General features: G+C 47.2%; 1 protein-coding gene and 1 long non-coding RNA gene across 3 annotated transcripts in view; one reads left to right on the forward strand and one right to left on the reverse strand.

Moving 5' to 3' along the window:
- The window catches only part of LOC138453506 (uncharacterized), a 159,747-nt gene that overhangs the window by 100,128 nt on the left and 32,257 nt on the right, over nucleotides 1-27,362 (forward strand). For both annotated transcript variants that reach the window (XR_011260447.1, XR_011260448.1), the window contains exon 3: nucleotides 182-231. This is a non-coding gene — a long non-coding RNA (uncharacterized lncRNA). The remainder of the gene's footprint in view (nucleotides 1-181; nucleotides 232-27,362) is intronic.
- The window catches only part of KLHL32 (kelch like family member 32), a 2,034,348-nt gene that overhangs the window by 88,408 nt on the left and 1,918,578 nt on the right, over nucleotides 1-27,362 (reverse strand). Inside the window, exon 9 of the mRNA XM_069606414.1 lies at nucleotides 331-523. Within this exon, the coding sequence (XP_069462515.1) occupies nucleotides 331-523 (193 nt within the window). The remainder of the gene's footprint in view (nucleotides 1-330; nucleotides 524-27,362) is intronic.

Consider the following 27,362-nt stretch of genomic DNA (forward strand, 5'->3'; position numbering starts at 1 on the left):
ATGAAGTTTTATCCAAAATATCACCTATTATTGAAACATGCCTGGCATCTAACAAAACAAACAGACTTAGAAGAAGATGATTAAGATAGAGGAAAATTTATATTTTGCATGATATGTTCTTGCTGATACATTTCACACTTCTATTCACCAACACTCAAGTTTCTTACATGTATGTTTTCAGGGCCAAGGACTACAAAGGCAGAACATAGGAACATGCCGACAGTGACTAAGGTAATGAAGCTTCAGGCCAACTCACAAAGATATATTTCCGCAATGCAACATTCATAAGTTTCACCCTTCACTGCACAATACAAAGGACCCAAGACTTGCCTGTAAGGAGGTTGAAAGTGCAGCGGGTCCACTGGTCTGTGTCGATGTTATAGGAGTCGATGTGGCGCACTATGATCCGATCATTGTTGTAGTCTAAGTCATTGCCGCCGAGAACATACAACTTCCTCTGGACCGCTGCCATGGCATGGTACACTCTCCGCTGTAGCATGGGACTACGGCTGATCCACGTGTTCTGTGGATGGAAGCGAATGGTGGGTGAAAATTATGCGATGCTCTTGTGTGGAAATGACAGTATGCCACACCAAATAGTCCGACCCATCCCTACACATTACCTGGTCTTTTGCTTGACTCATTTAAAAAAGGCAACCTGTCCAACAGATCAACCACTTAGTGATCAGCAGTCATCAAAACTTCAAGGTGAGGGGGGCTGAGATGGGAGTGTGTGTGAGGAATACTTGGTGGGGAGAATGCATGCACATTTGGGAGGGCGCTGAGGCAGAATGCACTGCAGTGGGTAATGTTTGGTGGGCAATATGCTTGTAAGGTGGTGGGACCCCACTGAAAGGAAGTGAACCCGGAGTGCATTGGGGGACAGTTAAAGAGGCAAAGGTGGAGGTGGAGGTGGGGGTATTCGTTTTTGAGACAGGGCAAGCAGTTGCATATGTCCACCACCTTGGGTCAAGCAATATGTAACTGCTCAGAGAATAATAAGGGGGCAAGCAGTTGGAGGGGCGTGGTCCACCAAAAGACCGATGAGCAGGTCGTAGCCTATAAATAGGTATTCAGTTTGCTGGTATCCACATTCATGAGAAGAGAAACGTCACAAGAAGACCCTCTGCAGAGGGGCTTTAGACTTTAAGCAGTTATAAATGTGCCAAAAATGCAAAACAGTCAGAAATTAACAGTAATTATGGAGGAGTTCCGAGGCCAGAGTAAATAGAAAATAGTGACCAGTGAAAAGATGTGTCTTAAATTGCACTATTTTTTTTGCACAAGCTACTTTTTGACCACCCCTCATTTCTGGAGCCTGCACATTATTTTTGAACAATGTATGTGCTCAGATATAATACCCGCACAAAACATGGGGCCTCATTCCGAGGTTGGTGCTAGTCATGGCGCTATTAGCACCATGACTAGCACCAATACCGGTGCCACCACCGACTTGGTGGTATGGGGACTTACCGGTCTATTCTGTCCATTGCAGGACCGGTAAGTCCCCATTTGAAAAGCAATTCCCCATTTCCATTCGAGCCCCCATAGGGCTCAATGGGAAGGGGCAAGCCGGCAATGACCCCGGTATCCCTTTGCGGGTCCCGTCCTTAACGCCTGCTAAAACCAGGCGTTAAGGGAAGGACCCGCAAAGGGACCTCGGAATAGGGTGCAAAGGGATTACCGGTGTCATTACCGTTGCCCGGTATCCCTTTGCGCTGAGCTTGTAATGAGGGCCATGGTCTTGGAAAAATATGGAGAGTCAGCCAAATATTTAGCAATGATCCATCTTTCTCCCTACGTGGCGCTTACATTGTAATTGATGAATTAGATGTGCAATATGATTAATCAAGTGAATTCTTTTCAAAATCAGATTTTTTATTGTCATTTTCACAGTGTCAATGTCAACATCTTGGCAGGTTACAAATCAGTAACATGTTTCACTTGTAAAAAAAACATGACCCCCCCCAACCCCTCACACTCTCCCCTCCTGCATCACATCTATGACCCTCAATACAATTATGTCTAAAGCTACTCTATAGCACAACTCGTGCCACCCACAGCACATGGTAACGGACATATTTGGTGAAAAGGGGGAACTAAGCTCTATCAATGCTGGCCGTTGCTTCATCCAAGAGATGTGTTAAATACTGTGTATATGGTCCTATTCCTCTTCCATAATTGTGCCACACAGCTTCTGGCTGTGACTAACAGGATGTGTTCCATGTGTGCCCCCTCCTCTGCATCATCAGCCTCATGCACCCCAAACAGCACCAACCACAGTAAGAGCCTCCTCTTAATCCCATCAACACCTGATCCAGGAACGGACCTCCTTCCAGTAGTTTTGGATGTGAGATTATAATAATCTCTATATGGTTGGTGACACAGCCAGCAGCGCAAACCTATCCCCGGGTACATCCTAGCCAAGGCAGAAGGCGGGCACTGCCATCTATGTATATGTTTTATAGCTTGCATCCTGTATTGTAGGGATGCCGTGGAATGCAACACACTTCTACACATTTTGGACCATAATTCATCGTTTATATCCATTGCCCAAATCCCTTGCCCATTTCTCCCTAGCCAACGGATAATCTATAGGTTCTGCTAAGAGTAGCTCCTTGTACATTCCGGCTATTCGATCAGACCTGTATCGGTCTACAGCGAACAATGACCCCCTCCTTACTACGAGGCATTTGTCTATGAGAAAACTTTAAAAAGATGGCTTGTAAAAATTATATTGAACACCGGAAGGGAGCGAGGGGGGGGGGGGTGCAGAACATCAGGGGGTTTCATTGAGATTTACAAAGTAAGCATTATCCCCTCAATTCTATATGCATTAGAAGTGTTGTCACCAGCACGGGTTAATTGGCTAGGGAAATTTTAGGCTAAATTATTACGCTCTATTATTAATCTCCCTAATGCCGTACCTGTTAATGGTTTACCATCTTTTCACTCATTATGGTGCATTAGAAGAGTTTTGTCATATGCTAAATTTCGTGAATTAGATCGTAGGTCTGATGCTTTGTTACAACTTTTAGGTGAAGGGATGTATTCAGATTCTCACAACTCATTTATAGAAGAACTACTAATATCTACTAAAAACCATCTGTCTAATTTGGGCACAGTACTTGAAATCTTTGACACTAGTCCTGGCTATGAAAGAATAATTAAACTTAAAACCCAGCAGTGGGACTTGGCATCTAATATTGAAAAACTTCATAACTACAAAAGGTACAGACGATATTCGTATCAGAGATTTAAGGGGGGGCAGCCCACACAGTTATTTAACAAAATGCTGTAGTATAGAGCTAAAGCTTTTCATCATATATCTTCGTTTTAATATTCTTCCAACCAAAGAATATATTAGTTCACGGCAAAGCCTTGGATTGCAAGACGCTTCTTGTCGATACTGCAGAATAGAGGCTGAGACTTGTCGGCATGTACTTACTTCTTGCACAGCCCTGAAGGCCTACTACATCAGGGGTTATGGAGGTTTTTGTAAGTTGCTTAGACAACATATGCGAGAACCAATTTTGATCTACTTTGTTGGGTGCCCAATCACTTGTGATGAACGCTGCTGCGTTTGCAATTTGGAATGTTGTGACAAGGGAAGCAGAGCTTTGTTAATGTATTTATATTCTATTATAGAGTATTTACGATTAGTTTTTATATTTGCTTGTATAATTTGTTTTTAAGCTCTTTTTTTAAATTCTATTTTTGATATACTTTAATGTGCTTAAAGTGTTTGTAAATTAATTAAATGCACAATAAAAAAACACAAAAAACATTTCTGCTGTTCAGCCCTTTGATCCCACATTTCGCAACTAAATCTTTTCAAAGGAAGTCGGGTCCTTTCTTAAATTTTCCTCCCATCTAGAATTCATAATTGCACCTTTAAGTTGCAAATAGCAGAAAATTGAGATCCTGCCTATATGGAGGCATTCCTCTAGTTTGTCTACGGAAATGAAGTTCATCCCATAATTGACCTGCTCTGCTAAGGCCTGCTTGGTACCAGGACTGGAATTGCAACGATTCCGCAATCAAATTCCTCAAAGGGGGAGCCCATGTACAGCTTTGGGGCAAAGGCCACGTTGAAAGCCAGTGTGAGCTGCTAACTTCCCACCAAATTGACCAGAACACTGCCAATATGGGGTGTTGCACCACTCTGCTAGGGATTTGATTCTAGGGCACCCACATCCATTACACCAGTGTAACTGGGGCTAGTGTCGATTTGTCTATGTGCACCCATTTTTTCTTGGAGTGGGGATGAAGATGCTCCATCATGACTCGCAGTTGGGCAGCCCTATTATACTGGGGCAAATCCAGAAAATTGACACCCCTCATCTGTTCACAGCAGTATGAGCACCTTAAAATCGATTCTAGGTTTCAACCCCGCCCAGAGAAATTTCCCTTTGACCACATCAGCAAAGGTAGGTGGAATCTTGATTGGGAGCATCTGGAAAAGGAAGATGAATTTGGGAAGCAGTGAATTATGGGTTAGGGAAGGTGACTCGCGCTCAGACCACTAACTGTTATAGCATTGAACAATACTATAAATATATATCTCTATGACAATTCAAACAGTATGAAATCAAGATTTAATTTTTCAGTGATGAACAGCTGACAGGTGTTTTGACCACCTGGTCATCATTTTCAAGGCTGTTTAAAATTGTCAACATGAAAAAACATGACTTCCATAAATCAAAATTATTTAGTACAGGTTATATTCATAGAATAGTGAATAGATGATAGTATTGAACCATGGTAAATTAACATTAATTTAAAAAATAAAAATGTAGGACATACCAAACGTGTCACATTTCAGGTCAGAGACAGAGGATGAAGTCAAATGGGTACAAAGCAAAGAAAACCATAAGTCAAAATACAAGACCATGCAGATTGTGAATAGATTAGACATTGGTGATGTAGAAAATGAGTAATATCATTTTGGTGTGGTAAACTGCGTCATGCCCCACATTATTAATGATAAGTGAAAGCTATCGGGTGTGAAGCCATCCTGCTTGCCCATTGTCAGTAAACAAAATAGATCCCAAAATTTGTGATGCAATCAGAAAATAAGTGTGCTCCTCAAAATTGTCGAAATACTCCATCCTCTGAAGAGAATGAACTGTGCTATTAGTATGGTGTTCTAAATCATGAATGCAGATCGGAGCAAAATTTGTGGTGCAAACCGTTTATTAATGACTTAATAGGTGAGGTGTGATAAAAGCTAGAAGGGCATGCTTACCCCACTAGGATAAGCCAAAATCTCTTGTTCTGTTGATAGGACAAAATGTTGAGAAAGAAGGAAAATATATTATACTACACTTAAAAGTTGTGAATAAAATCCTCAATAGCCTACTGCTAATGCTAGACATTGGACATACCTTTTGGGATTAGCTAATCTTTGAAACGACAAATTAAATTCAAGCCGTATATTATGGTGTGGTTTAGCCATTCCAAATGATATAGTGCTTTCATCTGCAATATAATCCTGAGTTGCAGTCATCTCTAGGTTCGGAGAATATCATGGACAATTGACATTAAACAATTTCTAAAGAGCTCCTACATGTAATCTGGTTTCCCTGATGTGATCCAGATGAAATGTCCAATTGTGGAGTGAAGAAAGTATGAATAAGTCTCAGATGCTAGATAGTGTGCATGTCCAAAGTATTAAGTATAACCTGGAAGGATGAGGATGACTATGTTATACATGATGTTTACGATTAAACCTAGTGAAAGATTTGAAATGGATGCTCAGGCCTGATCAACCGTGTAGGTTTCCCTAGGCTTCTTTTACAGATAGTTTGCTTGTTTGTTAATCCCTGTCCTCGCTACATAAGGATCTAACTTCTCTGATGGAGCACCCTCGTTAAATACTGGGTCAGTATGATTGTGAAATAAAATGTATTACACGTGGCGCCCAACTGGCATACAGACCACATAGAAGATCTGCTTACCTTAAATGATTATAAACATGAGTCAGTCACTCGGCAGCTGCCGAAAGAAGTGTTACTCGCGTTAGGACCAATTGAATGTCCTAAGCGCATACATTTCTGCCGATGCATGCATGCGTAATGACGTAATGCGCATGGCAATGCATGACGTCAAAGGTACACGTCCTGTTTGTAAGAATAGATGAACGAAATGGAGTGCAAGTTCCTCATGATAGTTGAAATAAAAAGAAATAAATATGTGCCACTGCCTCTACTTATTGTGAACACATGAGTTCCAATGTCATAATACTGCTGTCTGCAATAAGACATTTCTAAATTGGTAAGTTAAAGTTCACATGTAATTGTGTGAGGTTAAAGTTACTTGATATACTGTTGTTCCAACAAATGTCAAAAAGGTTAGCCTTGCGCCCCAGATTGGGTAACAAATGGACATTGAAGGGCTTAATGCCTAGTATTGGTGAAAACTCAAATATAATGTTGAATGATTGGATTAAGTCTTGGGTTGCAGACTGGCCTGATCAGATTCCTGATCTTCCTACCAAGGTATTATTCTACTGTTTGAAGTGAAACCCTAAATGGTTATGAGTGCAATATATTTGCTATAGTTTTGCATTGAAAATAAGATTAACGAATTGTGGGAGATTAGCCCATCCCCCTATTGTGATGAACTGGAATAAAAAATGTAAAAGTTCTATACGAGTCTCAAATAATGCGAGTATGAAATGCCTGATGGAAAATCAGAGTGGCATCACATCTTCAAATATATATGGTGATAATAATCTGATACAACAATCTTTCACGGAAATGGCCAATAAGTATCAGTATTGGCCTCCACTGAGTGATTATAAAATGACGTGCATCTCATGGACACAGTTACGGTCCACATCTCCTCTGCGTTCACCACCACTTTTGCCCTGGGCTTCGAATAGAGAGCCAAGAACCAACCCATTCACTTTGGCCCCATACCTAAAGTTGAGGGACCCCCTTTAAAAAGGCCCAACTAATTCGATCAAAGGCCTTCTAGGCATCAAGGGACAGGACCAAGACTCTCCCTGTCTTTACCGCTGGTGAGCTCAATATACGGAGGGTCTTGCGCAGATTATCAGAGCCCTGTCTGTTCAGAATGAACCCTGTCTGATCGGGATGAATCAACCTGGGGAGGTGTTGTTCCAGTCTGGATGCCAGCACCCTGGTGAATATCTTGGCGTACACATTAAGAAGCGAGATGGGCCTGTATGCAGAGTACTACATGCAGTCCCTCCCTGGTTTGGGTATGACCGTGATTATGGCCTCTAGAAATGAGAGCAGCATCTTCCCTACATCGCCAAATGCGTTGAACACTTTAGTCATTGGCGCAGCGAGGATCTCCTGGAACTGTTTATAGAAATCGTTGGTATACCCACCCTCCCCTGGCATCTTACATGCTTTTAATTGCCTTATTTCGAGGGCTACCTCTTCCCCAGTGATTTTCGCTTCCATCATGGCTCCCTCACTTGTCATACACCTTGGAATGGGAAGCCTATCCAGATATGCCCAGAGATCTATTGGGGTCGGTGGGGTCTGTGAGTATGCATTTTAGTCTGCAAAGCAATTGGGCATACCGCCCGCTCTGCCACCAGTGTCCCATCTTCTCTTTGGATAATTTCTACTCTCGCTCCTGTACCCACGCATCTTATTGACCAATAAAGTTCCAACTCGCTCTCCTTTTTCATAATATTTCTGCTTGGTATATCTCATCTTTTTTGCAACCCCTTCTATCAAACTTGAGTGCAGTTCATGCCTCATCCCCCTCATCGCGGCTAGCCATCCGTCCCTGTCACATCCCCTCCCAGTTACCTGAGCTCTAGTCCCCTTTAATTCCCCGCTCAGTTTGCTCTCCAGTAAGCTCCTCACTCTCCCTTGGCCACTCTGCAATGAGCAGCCTCCTCAACTTGGCCTTGGCCATCCCCCCCAAACTGTGCTCAGACGTACCTCCAAGTGTCATTGGATTTGATAGAAGCATCAATCTCCTTTCCCAAGAACTTTTATGAAGAGCGGGTCCCTGAGGAGGGGCCGCCCCTAGAGGCAGCATTTCCAGCCTGTTCCTGAGGCACCAATAGGAGGTCTATTCTAGTGTATGTATGGTGCAGTGGAGAGAAAAATGTATACCCTTCCTCCGGGGGGGAACCAAGACCTCCATACATCCAACCAAAAGTTCTCCTTAATCAGGCACTCAAAGTCCCTGTTATCTTTCCACTTTTTTTACACTCCTCCCCTTTGCTGAGCACCAATCTACCCTTGGGTTTGTAATCATTTTAAAGCCCCCCCACAAGGAGGCTGAATCCCTCCCCCAGTTTTCCAATACATTGAACATGCTCTTCAGGAATGTCATCTGGCCCGCATTAAGCACATGTAACGTGGCTGGTGTGATCATTGTGTCTCTGTGGCCCCCCTTAACCATGAGGAACCTTCCCCTGAAACCACTCTTGACCTGTAAATCCTTCAACTGGAAGGTCCTCCCCAGTACAATCCCAACACCTTACTTTTTGTGGTTTTTGTACGAGGCCTAGTACATGCACCCGATTTCTTGCCCCTTCAAAAGGCGCTCCTTCCTGTGTTTGCTGTAGCAAGAGAATTGATAAATGAGTTTTTACAAAATATGTTTTACGTTAGTGACCGTTTATTTGGAGATTTAAGCCCTTCAACATTTAGCATAGCAAGTTTTACCTCATCCACACTGTTAGGAAAGATTTCTCTTTATAGCACCTTTCTCTAGATTTCAATGGACCCCCATACATTTTACTTTTTATTTTTGAATCTGGCCTTAACATTTTGCAGTGCAGTCACTGGCTTTTTGCTCATTTGTTATCGGGAAATGGACATGTCCTTCAGGCTGTCAGTACTGAGAAACTTTGTTTCTCTTAGTATTTCAACTTTGTTGCCACTTGTTGGTAACATTGTATCATTGGGCAAAGTAACTACCAGTACCGCGCAACAGGGCCTCAGTGTTCTATGGCCCTAGACACCCTCTAATCAATGTTTGGTGATTGTACAATGTGTCTCGGAACACACTAGTGCCAGCATTAGGTTTTTCTTATATTTGTATAACTTTTTATCAAGCTATACTGCTTTTACCACACATGGTTCCTGACTGTGGCTAGTGTCCAACATGGCCATGCCACGAGGTCTATTGTTTGTTCCTTTGGCCATTTTGTCCCTTGCCATTTCCCTTCCCTTCCAGTACTGGAATTTTCTTTTTAGGACATGCAGTTGCCAGTGAAAGCTGCTTTTTCTGTGGGCCTCTGCAGCTCACATGTGTAGGCACCCAGGAGGTGGGCTGCGACTGTCTGGTCCCTATCCACACTACTGGTGCCAGGGTGTGTGGTGTGCATGAGAGCGTGAGGAGACCAGTGGTCCCTGATTGGACCACTGCTTGTATGCATGCACAGAGCAGTTCTTGCTATTGGTGTGCTGGGTGCGAGCACTCACCTGACTGTGGATAAGAAGAAGGGTCCTGCATTCACTACAGTACATCTGAAGAAGGAGCCAAGTATCCCACATAACCTAGCAGAACAAGGATGATCCAGAGATGCACTTAAGGAGATCTGGGACCTGTATCCTGCTGCTGCCCTTCTTTGCATATGATCTCAGAAGACCTGTGAGGGTGCTTCGAACCCTTGAAGTGGTGGGACAAACCATTCTTGATGCCGCCTAATAACCCTGCAAGTGTGCCTCTTCAGAAGTGTCCCTGGGCCATCCAGTGGGCTGTCCAGCTGGAACATAGGTTGCTGTGCAGGAGCACCGTCGCTTCAGGTTTCGACCCACGACTTGTTCAAGAAACCCTTCTGTTGAATTATGTCAACCCAGCACCTTTGGGCTGTGAGGTAGAAGGCTGCATCATACCACATGAGCTGGGTCCCCTTGCATCACTGTGTTGCGGTGACGGTCACTGGAGGTGGTTTTCCCACATTCCTTCCAGTACCCTGCCAGAAATGAGTGTAGCAGCTCGAGTGCCATACCTGCCAAATCTGGACCAAAACCGAACTATGGGTGGTGAGTAGTGAAGTCCGTTCCCGGCGGCCCTTTGTTCATCCAAATGCATTCATTCATTGAAGGCTAATTTTTGGCCTTCCTGTTGGCTTGGGTAATGTTTGTTGCTTAGAGCCCGCCGAAAGTTGGGAACAGCTTTGTTCACAGAAGCAGAGCCTCACCAGACTCTTGGAACCCGTTTCACCCCTTCAGAATTCTTCTCCCAACTTCCTGGTCCCTAAAATTACTTTTGAATTTCACACACAACCGTGCGCATTATGCATTCATCGAACATTGAGCACAAGGCTCCACGCGTTTTAGGGCTGGCCTCCTAAAGTTAGGATTGTTATGTCGGAAGTCTGTCAGTGCTACAAAAGTTATCTTATTCATTTGCAGGTATTGGTGGAGTTATAAACTTTCTCGCACTGACTCTATATGTATTACATAGTGTGTTTGTGTGATATTTTACTAGGTAATTTCATTATTCTTTGTGTTGTTGGGCCTATAATAAATGGTATATTTTTGTATATTACTGTATAATTTTAATTCTTGGTTTCACTATGTGTGCTCATTGGGGACCCCTCATCACTCTCACTCCTCCTGAGATTTAGCTTCAAGCTACAGTGAATTGGTCTGGCTATCTTCCCAGAAGTGTCCCCCTGTTCATCTAACCAGGGTGGCCTCCTAAACTTCTGAGCACAAAGCCGAAGTTTAGAAATCCATTTTAACACACACCCCTTTTTCTGAGACACTATTGTCAAAATAACTGTGGACAAACACCGTGCCATGGTGAGAAGCCAAAAATAGTTGTATGAGAGAATCCCTCCCTTTTCCCCATCCCTCCCTGCCCCCCTGTGTCCCTTGCCTTTTTAACAACACTCCCAACAAATTGCAACTGAACAGGGTAATGCGGTCTTCCAATTTGAGACGAGAGGTAAACCCAGGTCACTAGGCTGGTATAGAGACTGTCGCCCAGCCATCAACAACATTGCTAACATTTCAAACCATCCCGCTTTCCATTTTCCAGCTCAAATTGATTCTATATAGTCCTGTCTCTCCATGACCTAGGGGTTTCTGGCTGTCTACCGGCAGTCTTCCTAAGCCTTCTAGAGGTACCGTCTTTCCTGAGGCCCTTTGGCTGAGCAAATGCATTTCGGAAACGCTCCCTCAGCTGGGGCTGACCTTCACAGTCTTGGGATGCTCCCTCCTTCTGCAGCTCTCGAAGGAGGTGGCCTGTATCCTCTTCTTGTTTGATATCATATTGTTCACCCTTGTATTCAAAGGAGAGAGCGAAAGGGAATCTCCACCGGTACCTCAAACCCTCCTCCTGGAGCCATCTTGACTGAACCTCTGAACATCCTGCTGTAGGCAGCCCAGGCCTCCAGTGTCTGCTGGCACGCTCTCTTTCTACTATTTCCCAGGCATCCCTGTTAGAGTCACACACTGTTACTGCCCAGTAAGCAGGTCGGGCTGGCCAGCTATTTCCTCTGTAGAGTCAACACCTCCCAGGGCGATGGCTGAAGCACGCCCCCAATGCCCTAAGGGGTAGGCCTCTTCCACTGCAGTGTCGGAGGCGCAGGCCCCTCTGACAGCCCACCCACCCCACGGGCTGCTGTATTGGCTATGCCCCAATTCCTGCAAGGTGATCCTCTACAGTCACCTTCTGCTGGCATAGGGCATGTGGCTCCTATCCTGAATGAGATAGCTGGCTCCAGAATAATCTTTTTATCTTCCCCTCAGGTAGCCGCAGAGCTGGCTCCTGCAGCGTTACCACTGGCCTCCTCCTTATGTGTCTGTCCCCAACCCCACAGGGGATGTCCTCTTTCAGCACCTCTGCGTGGGTGTGCCCTTCATGCCACTATCGCCACACCATCCCGTTCTCTCCACAGGGGCGCAGATGATCTGGTGGGTATAGAGCAGTTTGTAGGCCTCAGGTTTCGCACTGCTGCACTCTTCCCTGCAGCAGGCAACCCTCCGGTATGCATTCCTCCTGCTTCCCCAGTCGAGGCAGTCAGGGCTTGCCTGCTTCTTTTCCTCTTTATGTCCCTCCAGATCTAGCGGGTTCCGCGCTCCCCACACACAGATCTCTCTCATGAGGAGGGTGTCCCGCCACGGAGAGTGTTTGTTGAGCTCCCCTGGCAACAGACTCTGTCGCCCCCCAGTCAGTTTGTTTCAGGCACAGGACGCTCACTCCACCGTCAGAAATGCAGCGTGGCGGTTCCCCTCATTTCTGCTCTATTGTTCTAACTGTATCCGGCTCCGGAATAGGGGCACTGCTGCTCCCAGCCTCAGGCCATAACAGGCCTATGTGTTATCCGCCCGAAGAGGGAGCCACTGCCTACTTCAGCCGTTGATGGCAGCATGCCCGCAATGGTATGCAAGCGTTCCCAATCTTTACCGCCTCCCCCACCCAGTGGTCTCCAATCAATTGATTTTAAACAGTGTCTCATAGTGGAAAAGTGTTGTTCATGGGCTCCTAAGAATTTGAAAGCAATTGCACTTGACAAGGTAGTTGGTGAGGGGATCTTACAGTAGCTGGATTGCACACCTTATGGGCCTGCCTTCTGGACATACAGTTACATAATTACATATATTAAACTATGCTTTAAATGATAACGAAGTAGTCTGAAAATTTGCATATGGAACCGATGTCCTGTCTAAATAAAAATGGAGGTCACTCTTAATGAGGATAAAGCAATGTGCCCGTATTCCGACAGTACAGTATGGCCCCTCCTTTCAAATGGAGCGTTAATTCCATGAAAAGGAACGCCACTACTAACAATTATTTGCCCACCCTGCTCTTTCTGTGTAATTTCTTTTGTTTCGGGAGAGCACATGGGAATGCAGACGGTCCCGGATTCCCAAGCCTTCTTACACCCTCACCAGGAAACAAGACGCAGTGCCCGACGGAGCAGACCTAGCGTTCAATGCATGACATAGGATTACAATGGCGCAGAATGTATTGAATAGATTTCCTCATCTGTTAATTACAATCCGAGCCATTTAACATTACTTCGAGCCCGAGCCCCTATCTACTCATTTCACAAGGGGTACGTTCTCTATGGCACGAGGTTTCACACCAGTGCTTCAAACCTGCAAGTCCATTCTTTGTTCTAATAGCTGATGTGTCAGCCTCGAGTCCATGGATTAGAGTGTCTGCCTAAAAAAGCGCAGGCATCAACCCCCTCCGACCATATTGGGCCTCTTTACAAGTGTGCCGGTCCGGTAACAATGGTGCCCGTAAACCTACCAACAACGCTGTTACCAGGCTGGCACCCTACTGGTCTGCCTGTCGGAGTTGCTGTGCCGGCAGGTCTTACCCTGCCGGGCACAGCGGCTATGGTAGGCAGACCACCACGGAAGCACTGGCACCGTTAATAATGGTGCCAGTGCTTCCGTGTCCCCACTCCCATAGAGTCCAATGGGACTCTATGGGAATGGGGATTAACAGAATTACCAGCGCCTGACTTCCTAGCCGCCAGGGCTGTAATACCCCAGTGTTACCGGGAAGTCAGGCAGCAGTCATTTTTCTCAGGTCTGGCGGCAACCCGCCGGTATCACCGTCAGGGTTACCGCCAGACCCGTAATGAGGCCCATTGTCTTTTACAACAAGCATTGCTGTAAACTCTTCCTTCCACTAAAGGCAATATAATGCTGCATCACATGCCCAAATTCTTGCAGTGCTGCCCACCTGGCTTGCACTTTTGCGATTGTGGACAATGGTGGGTAAGTTTATAAAAATGCCATTTTGTGCAGTAAAAACCACACAAATGTCAGTATAGCACAGTCACGATTTACGTCACATATTCACAAACAAGTTATCTGTAATTGCTGCGCTGTCTTAGTATTCTGTTTCTGCCGCTGGATTAAGCTCCAATTACAGGCAAGTTCGGTACATTACAATTTTATTACATGAAATTACACAGTAATTAAAATTGGCACCTCCTGGACAAGTGCTGATTCAATGATACCCAGTGCACTTTAAGTAGCACAGTCAGGTTAAAGAATAAATAAAAATCAACCAGGATTCTTGGTATATGGTTAACCACTTTTGTAGGGAGAACAACTGATATATTATGATCAGTAAATGTAGCTTTTAATTTCAGGAAAACTCAGATAAGAGGTAGATCTGAGAAGGTCCCCCATGCAAAACATCAGCTCCCCTTTCTGGAACAATATATAGTTCTATGCAATAAACAAGCAATGACATCAACTGAAGGATGCAAGGACATCTTGTTCCTTTTCAGAGTCATTTGGGCAACATGAGACCATCTCACGAGAATACACAGCCATCTCTAAGTCTAAGGAAACACCCGATATCCATGGGCACTCTCAGGTATCTGCAACGTTTCAGGGGGGCATCGCACCACATTCTGAAGAAAGGGGACTTGGTGGGTCATATGCCTCTCTGCACAGTGTCCCAATGGCCGAAAAGCATTCACTGCTACAGAGTAGTGCTTACTTCTTCACAAGCACAGAATCTTGTGCTTTTGAATTCTGTACCAATCAGGGCCCCAATTGGGGCAGGGTTCTGGCAGAGGAATGCACATTAATCTGAAGGTGTTTGAGGGCTGATTATACTGTATGCCTATGTGGTCTAGATTTCTTAACCCAGCTATCACGCCTGAAGAATCTGTGATGCAACATTGACATAGCTGTTTTTCAGATATAAGCAAGTGGGCTGTTAAACTTTTACTTCTTGTCCCATGTTAAGAAACTGGGGGTTGAGACATTTATCCATGGCTTTTAACAGGATTTTACCGCTTCATAATGCCAATTGTGCAGCTGTTATTTATAGTTTCATTGAACATGCGCTTGATCTGGGAATTTGTTTATTGCAGCACAAACAGTATAAAATTCCGAAATCTTAAAATCTCATTCTGCATATGTACCCGGCACGTGTTGAAAAAATGAAACAAACTCACAGATTGGTGCATTTGCGAGCCTTACCCTATTGTAAGCCTGCACACATTGCAGCGTATCCCTAGCGCCGGTCTTCCTTTTTTTGTTGTTCTGGCCACCACGGAAAGGGAGAAGGGACTACAAGTAGTTCCTTCTCCCTCTGCTATGGTGGCCATTTTTGTTGTTTACATTTTTAATCATTTACTTTAATGGCTGACATGGAATGGGAGAAGGGACTACATGTAGTCCTTTCTCCCATTTGATAGCGGCCATTTTCTTTGTTTACTATGGCTGCCATAGAAAGGGAGAACAGACTACGTTTCCCATTCCACGGCAGCCATTTTTTTCTCAGCTGCAAAACGCGACACGTCTCGCATCCAGAAGAAAGAAAAACATTAGTACCCAGGTCTAATGGGCCGGGGTACTAAAGGCAATAACCCCTCACAGGGGGGTGGGGGGTGCATTACCACACCAGGTAATGCTCCCGGGGCCTTTGTTAAGCCCCTCGCTACGCTCAGGCCTGTAACTATAGGTGGGCCCCAGGGGCATTACCTTACACAGTAATGACCCCCCGGCTCGGGGCTCATTTTTGGTAGGTTTTACATCTTTTGTACTGATTTCATATTTATGAGTGTTATTGTGATGTATGCACAGTGGTTTTAATTCTTGTCCTGTTTTTATCTTTTATGGGTGCAAACTGCCCAAAATACAGATTTTGGCTTCATCTTTTACATCTTGTAAAGTTAGTTCTGAGGTTGAACAGGAAATGGACATTGGTCACAACATATCATAATTGTATTAAAGAGTCTACATACTTTAATATGGCCTTTTCTGCTATAATGCCAATATTAATATTCATGCATCTCCAGTCAGCATTGAAGTAGAATGGTGGGCCCCTGTGGGCCGTGGGGTTGGTGAGGAGGTGGGGATTGTGTGAGGATCTGGGCAGTTTACACTTTTATACACCACACAGTGAAATAAACCAGCCTCTAAGTGTTGTCTTGGAATGTGCGTAAGCCTAAAGAGTCCTCAGATAAGCAAAATAGTCCTGACACACTTCGCTAGTTGTTGTGTTCATGTTGTCATGTTACAAGAAAACCGCATGATGGTGGAAAATCATAGATTAGAGAGGGGTGAATATTAGTTTTCAAAATCTTAAAATATTCTGTTAGGGGGGTAATCTCAGACAAGCAATCCTGTGCCCTACGTGGAGATAACATGATTGAGGCATGAACCTATTGCAATGTTCTTTGTATTATGGTTTTCCTAAACCCAGCATAGATCCACTGTCCTGGGGTGGTTTTGATGGCCGACATTTTTTTATGTAGGATCTCTGGGAGGGACAACCCAACTAGGTATGGCCTCAGAGAGGCTTGTGACCATGCCAGTGTACTCTAGGGGAGGCCTATGACATTAACACCACCCAGAAATATGAAATGGGGGTTACAATCTACCTCTACAACTTCCAGGTCAATCAAAAGAAGGACACTACGTTCCTACCTTCGTGGAGGGGTCCAATCCCAGTTATCGATAAAATATACTGATAATGTATACAATCTGAATGAAAACAAATGATAAATCAGGAGAAAGAAGTATGCATATAAATGAATTAAAAAAGATGTCAACCAAGATTTCCAGTCAGAAGAACTGGAGATCGCAAAATACAGTGGGAGTTATGGTGTATGGTGTATGAAAGGATCTTGTACATTTTATACCTGGGACCCGATATTGGAAACAGCAGGTAAGTACATTTGATCATGCATAATTGTGAAGTGTGACTGTCTAACCCCAGAATACTGTACACAAGTGTAAAATCAAGATATTTAAATTGCTTGTTGCATTGTTCTAGAAAATCAACAATTTTCTATAGTGCTCCAGATACTCGAGAGCACAGACACCAGGACACCCCAAATGTCCAAGACCAGACTCATTGAAATAGGAAACCTGGAAACAACTGTGACACGTCAACTGGAGTTCAAGACCACCACAATATGACAAATGGATTCCGAAAAAACTAAAAACATTGAATTTTAAATTAGCAAAACAAATAATATGTTCTTGATTTTTTCACCTTGAATTTGGGGACTACTGGAACTCAGGACTAACCAAGACCCACCAACAGTCTGAAAAAGGGACATATTTATTGTTAGCACCCAAGAACTGGCGCTATCACGGTGCTAAGCATGGGATAGACCTGAAAACTCTTCTGCTGCCTCTTGCCACAAGGATTCATATCACACCATACCAAAAAGGCTTGCCACTAGTGTTGATGAACTAACCTCCATAATGTGATTTTACCAGTTGGGACCTGTTTTCTTGCCTTTGAATGGACGAGTGGTTATGAGCATTTGTGGGTGCTGTCGATATAGCCACCCGGCTGCCTCTATACTGGCTCTGCTCTCCAGAAGGTACAGGCTCGCTGCTATTTGAAGAAGGAATAACTCTCACACTTTGCTGCCCTGATCTGAAATGGCCTATTTGTATAATGTGCGTGTGTGTTTGTGGCACCGTTTGTAGCTCCGTATAGATCACCACTGCAGTCTTGTGACCTTCCAGAATGGACTAGTGTAAAACCTCCTGTGTGTTGTGTGAGTCACCTTCCATATGTTCAGAAAAAGACAAACTCGGGTACATTCAGCGAGGTGTGATGTGAATATGAAGTCCAAATGTAATGAACAACTTGTACAATATTGTCGATACATTTGCTGTACAGGGACTCGTGAACTTTATTCATCGAGAACATGCAATCGAAAGAAGGGGTTTTGTCCAACTGATTTTAGACCAGGAAATGAGACGCATAAACATATGCAATTATATAAGCCTGAATAAAAAGATTGTATTTTGCAGAAAATGTGAAATACATTGACAGCCGTCAATAATACATGTGCATGAGTTGGAGGCAGAACATTTGTCATCATAATAAAGCTGCAATTGCATTCAACATAAAGAAAAATAGGCACTTTTTTGCAGTTTCAATTAAAAAGGCCAGTTGAAGCATTTCCTTGCAACCCTTAAAAAGCTGCTGCGGTTCGAAAACACCTTGTGAGTTGGTCACATGAAAATGTCCGAGGAAATTAATTACAGTGCATGTGAGTGAAATGTCAATGTATTGTTTTGTTTTAAACCACCAAATTGGCCACATCGGCCACAGATCTCAGTGCTGGTTTGGCCGCAACACATCTTCAATACTGATGAGCGGCGCAGCCTTTGAGATGCTGTTTATCTTCTTGCTTCCTAGATGGCACCTTGAAATGCACCTGGGCTGGCAGCTCCTGCATGCGCTGGCCCTGGCAAGGGGTGCGATGCGAGTAGGAGGCGAGTGAGATATAGGCAGGGTTGAACACCTACCTGGCATACCTGTGATAGACTGGGGACAATGTTCACAAATATGGTTTGAGCCTCATCATTTGGGCCAGTGCCTCATCAATTTGGTGAACCCCTCAATCACTTGGGTCCCAGGATTCGATCTGGCCACCAATGCTACTTTTAAATGCATTCACGAATGTGTATATTTTACACCAGTAGCATTTACGGAGTATATATTGTCTTTATGCTTTCTGGTTTTGATTGCCCACTGCATCTTCTGACTACAGAGACTATATTTTCGTACTGTTTCTATTGTAATTGATTTAGGGCCTCAAAACAATAGAATGTAAATACATTAAAAACAAGTCCCTGGTATTGAACAGCTCTTTCACATGGAGGCATCCCCTCCCTTGGCTTCACAACTAGCACTGCGATGATTTAGCATGTAGCGTACATGAGATTCCACCCATCTCCATGCATCACAATGTTCTCAGCTACAAACTGACAATGGACTCTGCTAAAGAGGCAAACGCTTTGCTGCCTTCCATGCTATGGCACAGCACTGTGCACATCCCGACCTCCACCAGACCACTGGCATCACATTCAGCTTGGAGGTTAAGCTTGATTGATTGATTGCAGCAGTGCAGAAGAGGAGGCAAAGGCATTTTGCAGTAGAACATTCACACCAGACTATAAGCTGCTCTCTTGCCATTGACTTGGTAATGCCGCTTTAACGCGACGCCTGGTTAATGGGCAATTTTGTGACAAGCACAATAGCCCTACCCTTCCCCTCTGGTGTCCCATAGAAGCCTTCATTTAAATTGTTCCCACAGCTCACTCCTCTTCTTCTGCCAATGACACAGAAGAGCTCCAATTGACAATGGCAGATAGGCAATTGTTGGCAGCCCTCATCCAGCACCAGTAGTCACTGATGGAGCTGTAGGGGGAGGCAAGACATTTCCATGTACCTCCAATGAAACATTAAACAATTATATACTGCAGCTTTTTCCTTCTGTACAAGGCTTTATTAGCATGAAAAATGCAACACTATTTGAAATAATGCATTTTCAGTTCAGGCTCAGGGCCTTCAGCAGATACACGAGTGGGAATGACAGTGACAGGAGAAAGACGGCTTGTGTGGATGAAGTGAATTACACATTAAAGGCCAGGCCGTTGGCACTATGGGACGGCACCGCCATGGTGTTGATGTGGTGGCTCTTTGTATTACATGGACTTGTATGGCACAAAGGAAAAACCTGACCAATGTGGTAAATGATCTACTAAATGAAAGGATTGGCGACTAGTGACATAGGATTGTCAAACGACGTAGCTGATTCTATATAGGCAAGATCAGATAAATGAGAAATCACGCAAAGAACCCTGATGGGCAGGGAAGCACCTGAAGATTAACAACACCTGAATGACATCACACCCAGTCAACCCTTCCTCGCAATAATAAAACATCAACATCTATAAACGGAGCAGAATGGCATTCTACGGTAACCAAAAAAACTCCAGAGATTCTTTAAAAACCCTAACACACACACACTAGACGTCACTGTAAAAATCATCTTTGCCTAAATCTTAATTCCATCCACCATGGATTTTGATGAGGCCTCTCGATATCGCGGAGGCAAATATTTGAGTAACATAATAGGCTTTGTATTTTATGGTGTGTTTCCAAGAATTGGGAAGACGTATGTTGCCATTTACATCACATGACTACTAAAAACTGAACATGGCACCAATGCATCAGGACTCTGTTATTATCAAATTAGTCCATTGGATCCCTGCATCAAGACAAGAATTACATATACAAAAGCCACATTTCAATTGCTGCTGGTGTCACTTTAAATATTCCTGCACATGCTTTATGTTCTTATTGCAACATAAATGTCAGTTTTAAAACTTAGACTAACAAATGTTCTTGGTTATATCTTTGTATAACACAATCTTGATTTTCAACTTCAGTCAAACATTATTTTGTTGTTTATTTTTAACTCTTTATAACGAAGGGCTCATTTGAATGAATGTGCATTTACTTGTTGCTGCACTCTTTGGTGCAACAGTAAAGAATCTCATTTTGAGAGGGTTTATAGTTCAATTACAGTGCTCAAACTGGTTGGCATTCAATGACAGCTTGCATTCTAAGGTTGCCCCAACTTTATATTAAAGCAAGCTTCCACCAGACTTCTATAAAGAATAAAGCAACACATATAAGAAATTATTTTGATTGTGTGCACATGTGCATTGTAATCATTTACGTACACAGAGAGGTTAGGGAGCCCCTCTGCAAGAAAGAACACTGCCTGCTAACCTGTTCTGTGGAAATGTACCCACTCAGAGTCTGCAGCCACATGTTTTAGCTCACCCTACCTTTCACAAAGGAGAAATAACCATTTGCATATCAGTCTTTTCCCCACCCACTTGAGCAGTCCAGCACCAAAATGCTATGGCAATCCTACTTTGAACAAGAGTACCAACAGCAACCCCAGGCATGTGTTTCGGCCTAGTCGGGCCTCATCAGAGAGGTGGAGCTGTGCCTACCTAGCACAGTCAGCAAGGGCTCCACATCTGGCTAACCCTAGGTAACTTAGCGTGACCAACCCAAGTTCCTTTTACATACAAAAAGAGGTCTGGGCGCCCTCTACTAGAAAGAACATGGCATGATAACCGGTTCTGTGGGAATCATTTACATGCACATATTTAATAAAATTTGAAATTGTTACCGAAGGGGGCGTGGCCAGCAGCGAGATGGGAAAGACGTGAGTCCCGCCGGCTCCCGCAGCCCCAAGTCTCATCCTGCATAAAACACCTGATTGCTGAAAGCTAAAGGCTTATAAACATACCTGACGGGTGTCGGACACCCTTGAGCACAAGTTGGGAGGAAAGCGGCGGAAAACTGCACCTGCATACCAGTGCTTGGTGGCACGAAGAACGCTGAGCGGGCGCTGACTTATCTGACATAAAAATGGCCGCCTGCGTGTGGAAATAAACACACGGGGGCCGCGGAGCGAGACTGTGTCGCAGCGGGTCCCTGTCTCCCACCGACAGCGACGGAGGCGGTACCCCTGTCCGTGGGTAGCCCTCGTTGGGCCAACAGAAGAGGGAGAGACCTAATGTGCCCCCGCTGGCGAGCGACACCCCGGGCCTGGCCTGTTGCATCCTGAGGCCGGTTCCAGAAGCAAGAGAACGTGCAGCATCCAGGCAGCGCTGCGGAAGCAGCGGAACAAATCCTCCCAGGGAAAGAGAGACTGCAGGGGCTCTGAGGCAGACACGCAGCCCGAGCCCCCTCTGGGGCACGCATTGGCACAGCGCTCTGGTGGGGAGCGAGCCGGCCTGACCGCGGGCCCGAAGGACCTGTGGCGCACTGCGGTAGTGCCGCGTAATACGTGGGAAGCTGACAAAAGCCTGCCTTTGAAGGGCCCTGGGAGGACGCGGAGCTCCACGACGACAGAGCACACATCAGCCTGGGAGCGAGGCCTGGAGACTCACACTGCGAGGCAGCAGGGGCGTAGCCCACACACAAGGACATGATCAGCCCCACCTGGGAGCGGCCACGGGTGCATCGCGCCCATGCGAACAGTGGCCACCCGGCTGGGGGCGGGAGTACGGAGCCCCTCGGCGCCCTGCGCAAGCACAGCCTGAACTCTGCCCCAGCAATAAGCGGGCAGGCCCCTCGCGAGAGGTGGTGTGGACACATTGCTGCCGGGCGGCCCCGATACCCCCACCCACTCATACTGGCCGAGGCAGCAAACGGAAACTTTGTGGAGACACAAAACAAGGTAAAGAAGCGCCTTGCACCTGGGGCACATCCGTGGCGCATGACGGACAGGCTGGGCTGTGTGGCTGCAGCCTCACGCACTTGGCTGTGACGTGGTGGGGCGCCTCCCGGGGCACACACATGGAAACTGGCTGCAGGACAACGCCAAGGCCCAAAGGTGATCCCCCACAGGGTTCAGGTCCACTGCATAAACACACCAACCCGCTAAGGCCCCAGGAAAAGAGGCCTACAGCCAGGGGCTCAACACTGCAGGTGCGCCCACGAGGCAACAATGGGGAAGCAGCAGGGCCCACCGGGTGCCAGACCGGACAAGGGGGTCACAAACAGACCCTACTCCGTAGAGGCTGTGGATTAAGATTACAGCACCGCCAGACCACGGAGAAATTAGCGGACAGAAAACATCCCTTTTATCTATCACGGAGTGATCACTGTACAAGGACCACGACTGCAAGGTGCAACAGGAAGCATGGGGAAAGACAAGTCCAAGAGACTTCCCACTCAAAGTAGAATGGACCAATACACCATTCCTCCACCACAGGCTCCCGACATCCACCCTTTTTCCTCAGAGGAAGTAGAGTCAGACCATACAATCTCTCTGAGGGACGTCATGGCCGCCATAGCAGACTTCCACACGTCAATGGAACAAAAGATGGACGGGAGAAGCCTAGAAGTATCCCTCCTTAGGCATGATCTCCAAAAACTAACGGCACGCACTTGTGAGGCCGAACAACGTATCTCCAACACAGAGGACAGGATGCATGATATGCAACAGCAATTTAGGAGTGTCACATCGAAGCTCAAGGTGCTGGAGGACAGGATCGAGGACGGAGAAGGAAGAGCTAGGCGCAAAAAATGTGCGCATACTCAGCATACCCGAGAAAGCCGAAGGCTCATGAATGGAACTCTTTCTTGAACAGTGGCTCACTGACTTATTCGAACCGGACTCCTTCTCCAAGTTCTTTTCTATAGAGAGAGCACACATAATGCCCACGGGCAGACTGGTACCCGGGACCCCCCGCGCACGGTAATAGCAAAGTTTCTAAACTACAGAGACCGAGACGCACCGCTGCAGCGCGCACGCGCCAAAGGTATGATCACCTTTAATGGCTCCAAAATTGCCTTCTTTCCCGACTATACTAGGTAAGTGCAGAAAGGAAGACAATCCTTCGATCACCTCAAAAAGCAATCGCAAATAATGGGTATCAAATACGGTCTGCTCTTCCCCGCGCAGCTTAAGCTCAACCACAAGGGAACCACGGTCCATTTTAATGACCTCAATGAAGCATGGCGCTGGGCTGAACAGCAGATAGAAGGAGACTGGTCAGCCTCTCATGGTAGTAGGGGAAGAAATCACAGACCACCGCCTGAGCAACAACGTGCACCCTGATAACCACCAGCACAAGACCCACCGAAAGACATTGGTCGATGACCCCAGCCCTAATCTACAACAGAGCCCTGTAGCTCAGTAAGGAACAAGTTACTTACCTGTAACTGTTGTTCTCCAGCATGGGTCTGGCATGAATTCACATGCTCATGAATATTCCCCGTCGTCAGGCTGGGAATCCTCGGTAAAGAAAAATCAGTATCAGTTTCGTTTCTGATCTGTCTTTCGTAGTAGTAACCAATCACTGATCTCTGCGTCATACTGACCACAGCCAATGACTGCCCTCTACCTAAGCCCCGCCTCTGGCAGCCATCTTCAGATTTGGTAGCACGTGAAGTGGCAGTATGACCAACTGAAGAGCCGCAGATGGGTAGGCGGGAGGGTTCGCATGTGAATCCATGCCAGACCCATGCTGGAGAACAACAGTTACAGGTAAGTAACTTGTTCCTTCTCCAGCATGGGGTCTGGCATGGATTCACATGCTCATGAATATAAGAATAAATAGCAGTACACACATGCACAACCAAAAGGCTCAACATTAAGCAATACAAAAAACTCAACATTAAGCATCTCTTGCCTCCTCACCAGGCTCACCTTAAGCGAACAGGTTGCGCAGCACTGCTTGGCCGACCCTGGACTCCTCCCTGGAATCCCGATCGACGCAGTAGAATCTCGTGAAGGTGTGCGTCGACCTCCACGTAGCAGCCCTGCAGATGTCCAGCAGGGGCACACCAGATAAGAACGCCGTAGTAGCAGCGATCGCTCTGGTCGAATGGGCTCTCGGACGGCCTGGCAGCGGTCGGTTAGCCAACCGGTGGCAGTGCATGATGCAGCCGGAGAGCCATCTGGAAATAGAAGACTTCGAGAGATCCTTCCCTTTATTCACAGGTCCAAAGTTCACGAACAGCTGTGATGTCCTCCGGAAACTCTTCGTGCGGTCCACGTAGAACTTCAGCGCTCTAGCCACATCCAGCGAGTGCAAAGTCCTCTCGGCCGGCGACGAAGGAGACGGGAAGAAAACAGGTAACACCAGGGGCTCGTTAAGATGGAAGTCCGACGGCACCTTGGGCATAAAGGAGGGGTGCGTCCTAAGCACCACCCTCGAGGCATGGAAAGTCAAGTACAGTGCTTTGCAGGATAGGGCCTGGATCTCTCCCACTCGTCGTGCGGAGGTAATGGCCACCAGGAATGCAGACTTCCACGACACAAACTTCATCGGTGCGGAATGCATCGGCTCGAATGGGGGCCCCATGAGCCTTGTCAGCACCACGTTAAGTTCCCACACCGGGCCCTTCACCGGCGGGAACGACCGGAACAGTCCTTACATAAACTCTTACCAGTCGATGGGACCACAGGGACGGCCGTCCTGTGGTTCTGGTATATCTGGAGATCGCCGCCAGATGAATCTTAATGGAGGCATGGGCTAGCCCAGCCTTTGCCAGCGATAGCAGGTACGGCAGCACTTGAGGGGCCGTAATCCGTAGGGGGTTGATCTTCTGTGCTCAGCACCAGATAGAGAACCTCTTCCACTTATAACCGTAGCATTTGAGAGTCGAGGACGCCCTGGCCTTTGCAAGAACCTCTCTGCAATCGGCCGGTATATCGTAGCCTCCAAACTCTAGCGCTGCAGGAGCCAAGCCTGGAGGTTCAGCGACGCCGGGTCGTGGTGGAAGATGGCGCCTCCTTCTCTGGAGAGAAGGTCCGCGTCCGCCGACAGCTTGATGGGAGGGGACGTTGACAAGTCCAGAAGGTCCGGGAACCAGATCTGCCTCGGCCATGCCGGTGCGACGAGGATCATCCTGCACCGGGACCTCTTGAGCTGGTTGATGAGTCGAAGCAGCAACGGCAACGGAGGGAACGCATACAGGTATAGGCCGTCCCAGGGGAACGAGAACGCATCGCCCATGCTTCTCGTCTGGGGAAACCTGCTGGCGAACCTCTTGCACTTCGAGTTTGTCGCTGTTGCGAACAGGTCGATTTGGGGTTGGCCCCATCGTCGGAAGAGTTGATCCACCTGATCCTGGTGCAGTTCCCACTTATGACACGCGCGCAGCTCCCTGCTCAGCGAGTCGGCGATGGTGTTTCTTTCTCCTGCCAGGTGGAAGGGAACCAGGAACATCCCCTGGGCGACCGCCCAGTGCCACAGATCCTGTGCCACCTTGGATAGGGCTGGGGATCTGGTGCCTCCCTGCTTCCGTATGTAAAACATTGTTGTGGTGTTGTCCATGAAGATCCGCACCACCTTGCCCTTGAGCGACGGGAGGAACGATTTGAGAGCCCAGAACACGGCTCGGAGTTCCAGGACGTTGATGTGCAGGAGTCTCTCCTCCGGGAGCCAGAGGCCTCTTGCGTGGAGATCTCCGGTGTGGGCGCCCCAACTTTCCAGGGAGGCGTCCGTCGTCACTGTCTCCTGGTACGCCGGCGTCTGAAAGTCCTTGCCCGCCGTGAGGTGCGCTCGAACGCCCCACCACTGAATCGCCCGCCGGAACACCTCGTTGAGGGGGACCCTGTCTTCGAAGGTGCCCGTCGCCTGCATCCAACGGGCGTCGAGAAATTCTTGAAGAGGGCGCATCCGTAGTCTGCAGAGGCGCACCAGGTAGATGCAAGAGGACATCATCCCCAGGAGGGACTTGATGGACTTCACCCTGGCCACGTCTGTGGCTAGCAGGCGCTGCACTTTGCCTAGAATGGTCTTCGTCCGTTCTTCCGACGGGGCCGCCAGGCGCCTCACTGTATCGAGCTTCGCTCCCAGAAACAGGGCCACCTGCGACGGCACCAGGTGGGACTTTGGGTAGTTCATGGCGAATCCCAGGTCTGTGAGTAGCTGGACGGTCCTCGCAGTGTGTTCGACGGCGAGTTCCCTCATCCTTGAGCGGATGAGCCAGTCGTCCAGGTAGGGGTAGACGTGAATCCCCTGCAGGCGCAGCCGCGCCGACACAGGTGCTAGGCACTTGGTAAAGACCCTGGGGGCCGACTTCAATCCGAACGGCAGTGCTCTGAATTGGTAGTGGCGTCCCTGGACGACGAATCTGAGGAACTTTCGGTGATTTTGGAGGATGGGAACATGGAAGTGTGCATCCTCCAGGTCCAACGACGATAGAAAGTCGCCTTCCTCCAGCTGTCCCAGTACGTGCTGGAGGGTGACCATCCTGAACTTTTGTGACCTGATGTATTTGTTCAAACGAAGAAGGTCCAGGATGGGGCGCCAGCCACCCGTCTTCTTCCTGACGAGGAAGTACCTTGAGTACACCCCGGAGCCTCTTCGAGACAAGCTCGATGGCACCTTTCCTGAGCATCGCCCGTACTTCCAACAGCAGTTGCGGGACGTGATTTTCCTTCCGGCCACAGGTGGAACGTGAGGGCACTTCTTCAGGAATTCGATAGAGTGTCCTCTTGCCAGGGTATCCAGCACCCAACAGTCGGTGGAGATGGACTTCCACACGCCAACGAAATTCGTCAGCCGGCCTCCCACCAGGGTGCTTCGGTGGGGGCCCGAGACCACGGCCGGTTCACTCCTGCTTGGAGGTGGTGGCCTTGCCGCCCTGGCCACCTTGCCGATGGCGGCGAGGCGCTCCCTGCTTGCCGCGACCCCTGTAGGCCTCCTGAGATGAGGAGCGTGCCGCCTGGCAGTAGGACGACGAGCCACTGCTGGATCCCTTGGAGGCACCCTGTCTGCTTCCGGAGCTCCGAAAGGGCCGTCGTTGCTGAAGGGCTCCTAGGGCGCGGGCCGTCTCCGTGTTCGTCTTTATGGCTTGGAGGGATTCGTCCACCGCCTTCCCGAACAAGTTGCTGCCGTCGAACGGCATGTCCAACACCCTGGTCTGGACGTCCTGACGGAAGTCGGTCGCCCGGAGCCAACCCCGTCGTCGTAGGCAAACACCGTTGCCCAGCTGGCGGAACCCGGTATCGGCAATATCGGTTGCCACCGTTATGGCGTGGTCCGACGCCACCTCGCCTTCTTGAAGTATTTCCAGGGCCTCGGACCTCTTGTCGTCCGGTAGGAAGTCCAATATGGGGGCCA

Source organism: Ambystoma mexicanum, chromosome 4p (genome assembly GCF_040938575.1).
Source record: "Ambystoma mexicanum isolate Mex_15411 chromosome 4p, UKY_AmexF1_1, whole genome shotgun sequence".
Classification (NCBI taxonomy): Eukaryota; Metazoa; Chordata; class Amphibia; order Caudata; family Ambystomatidae; genus Ambystoma; species Ambystoma mexicanum.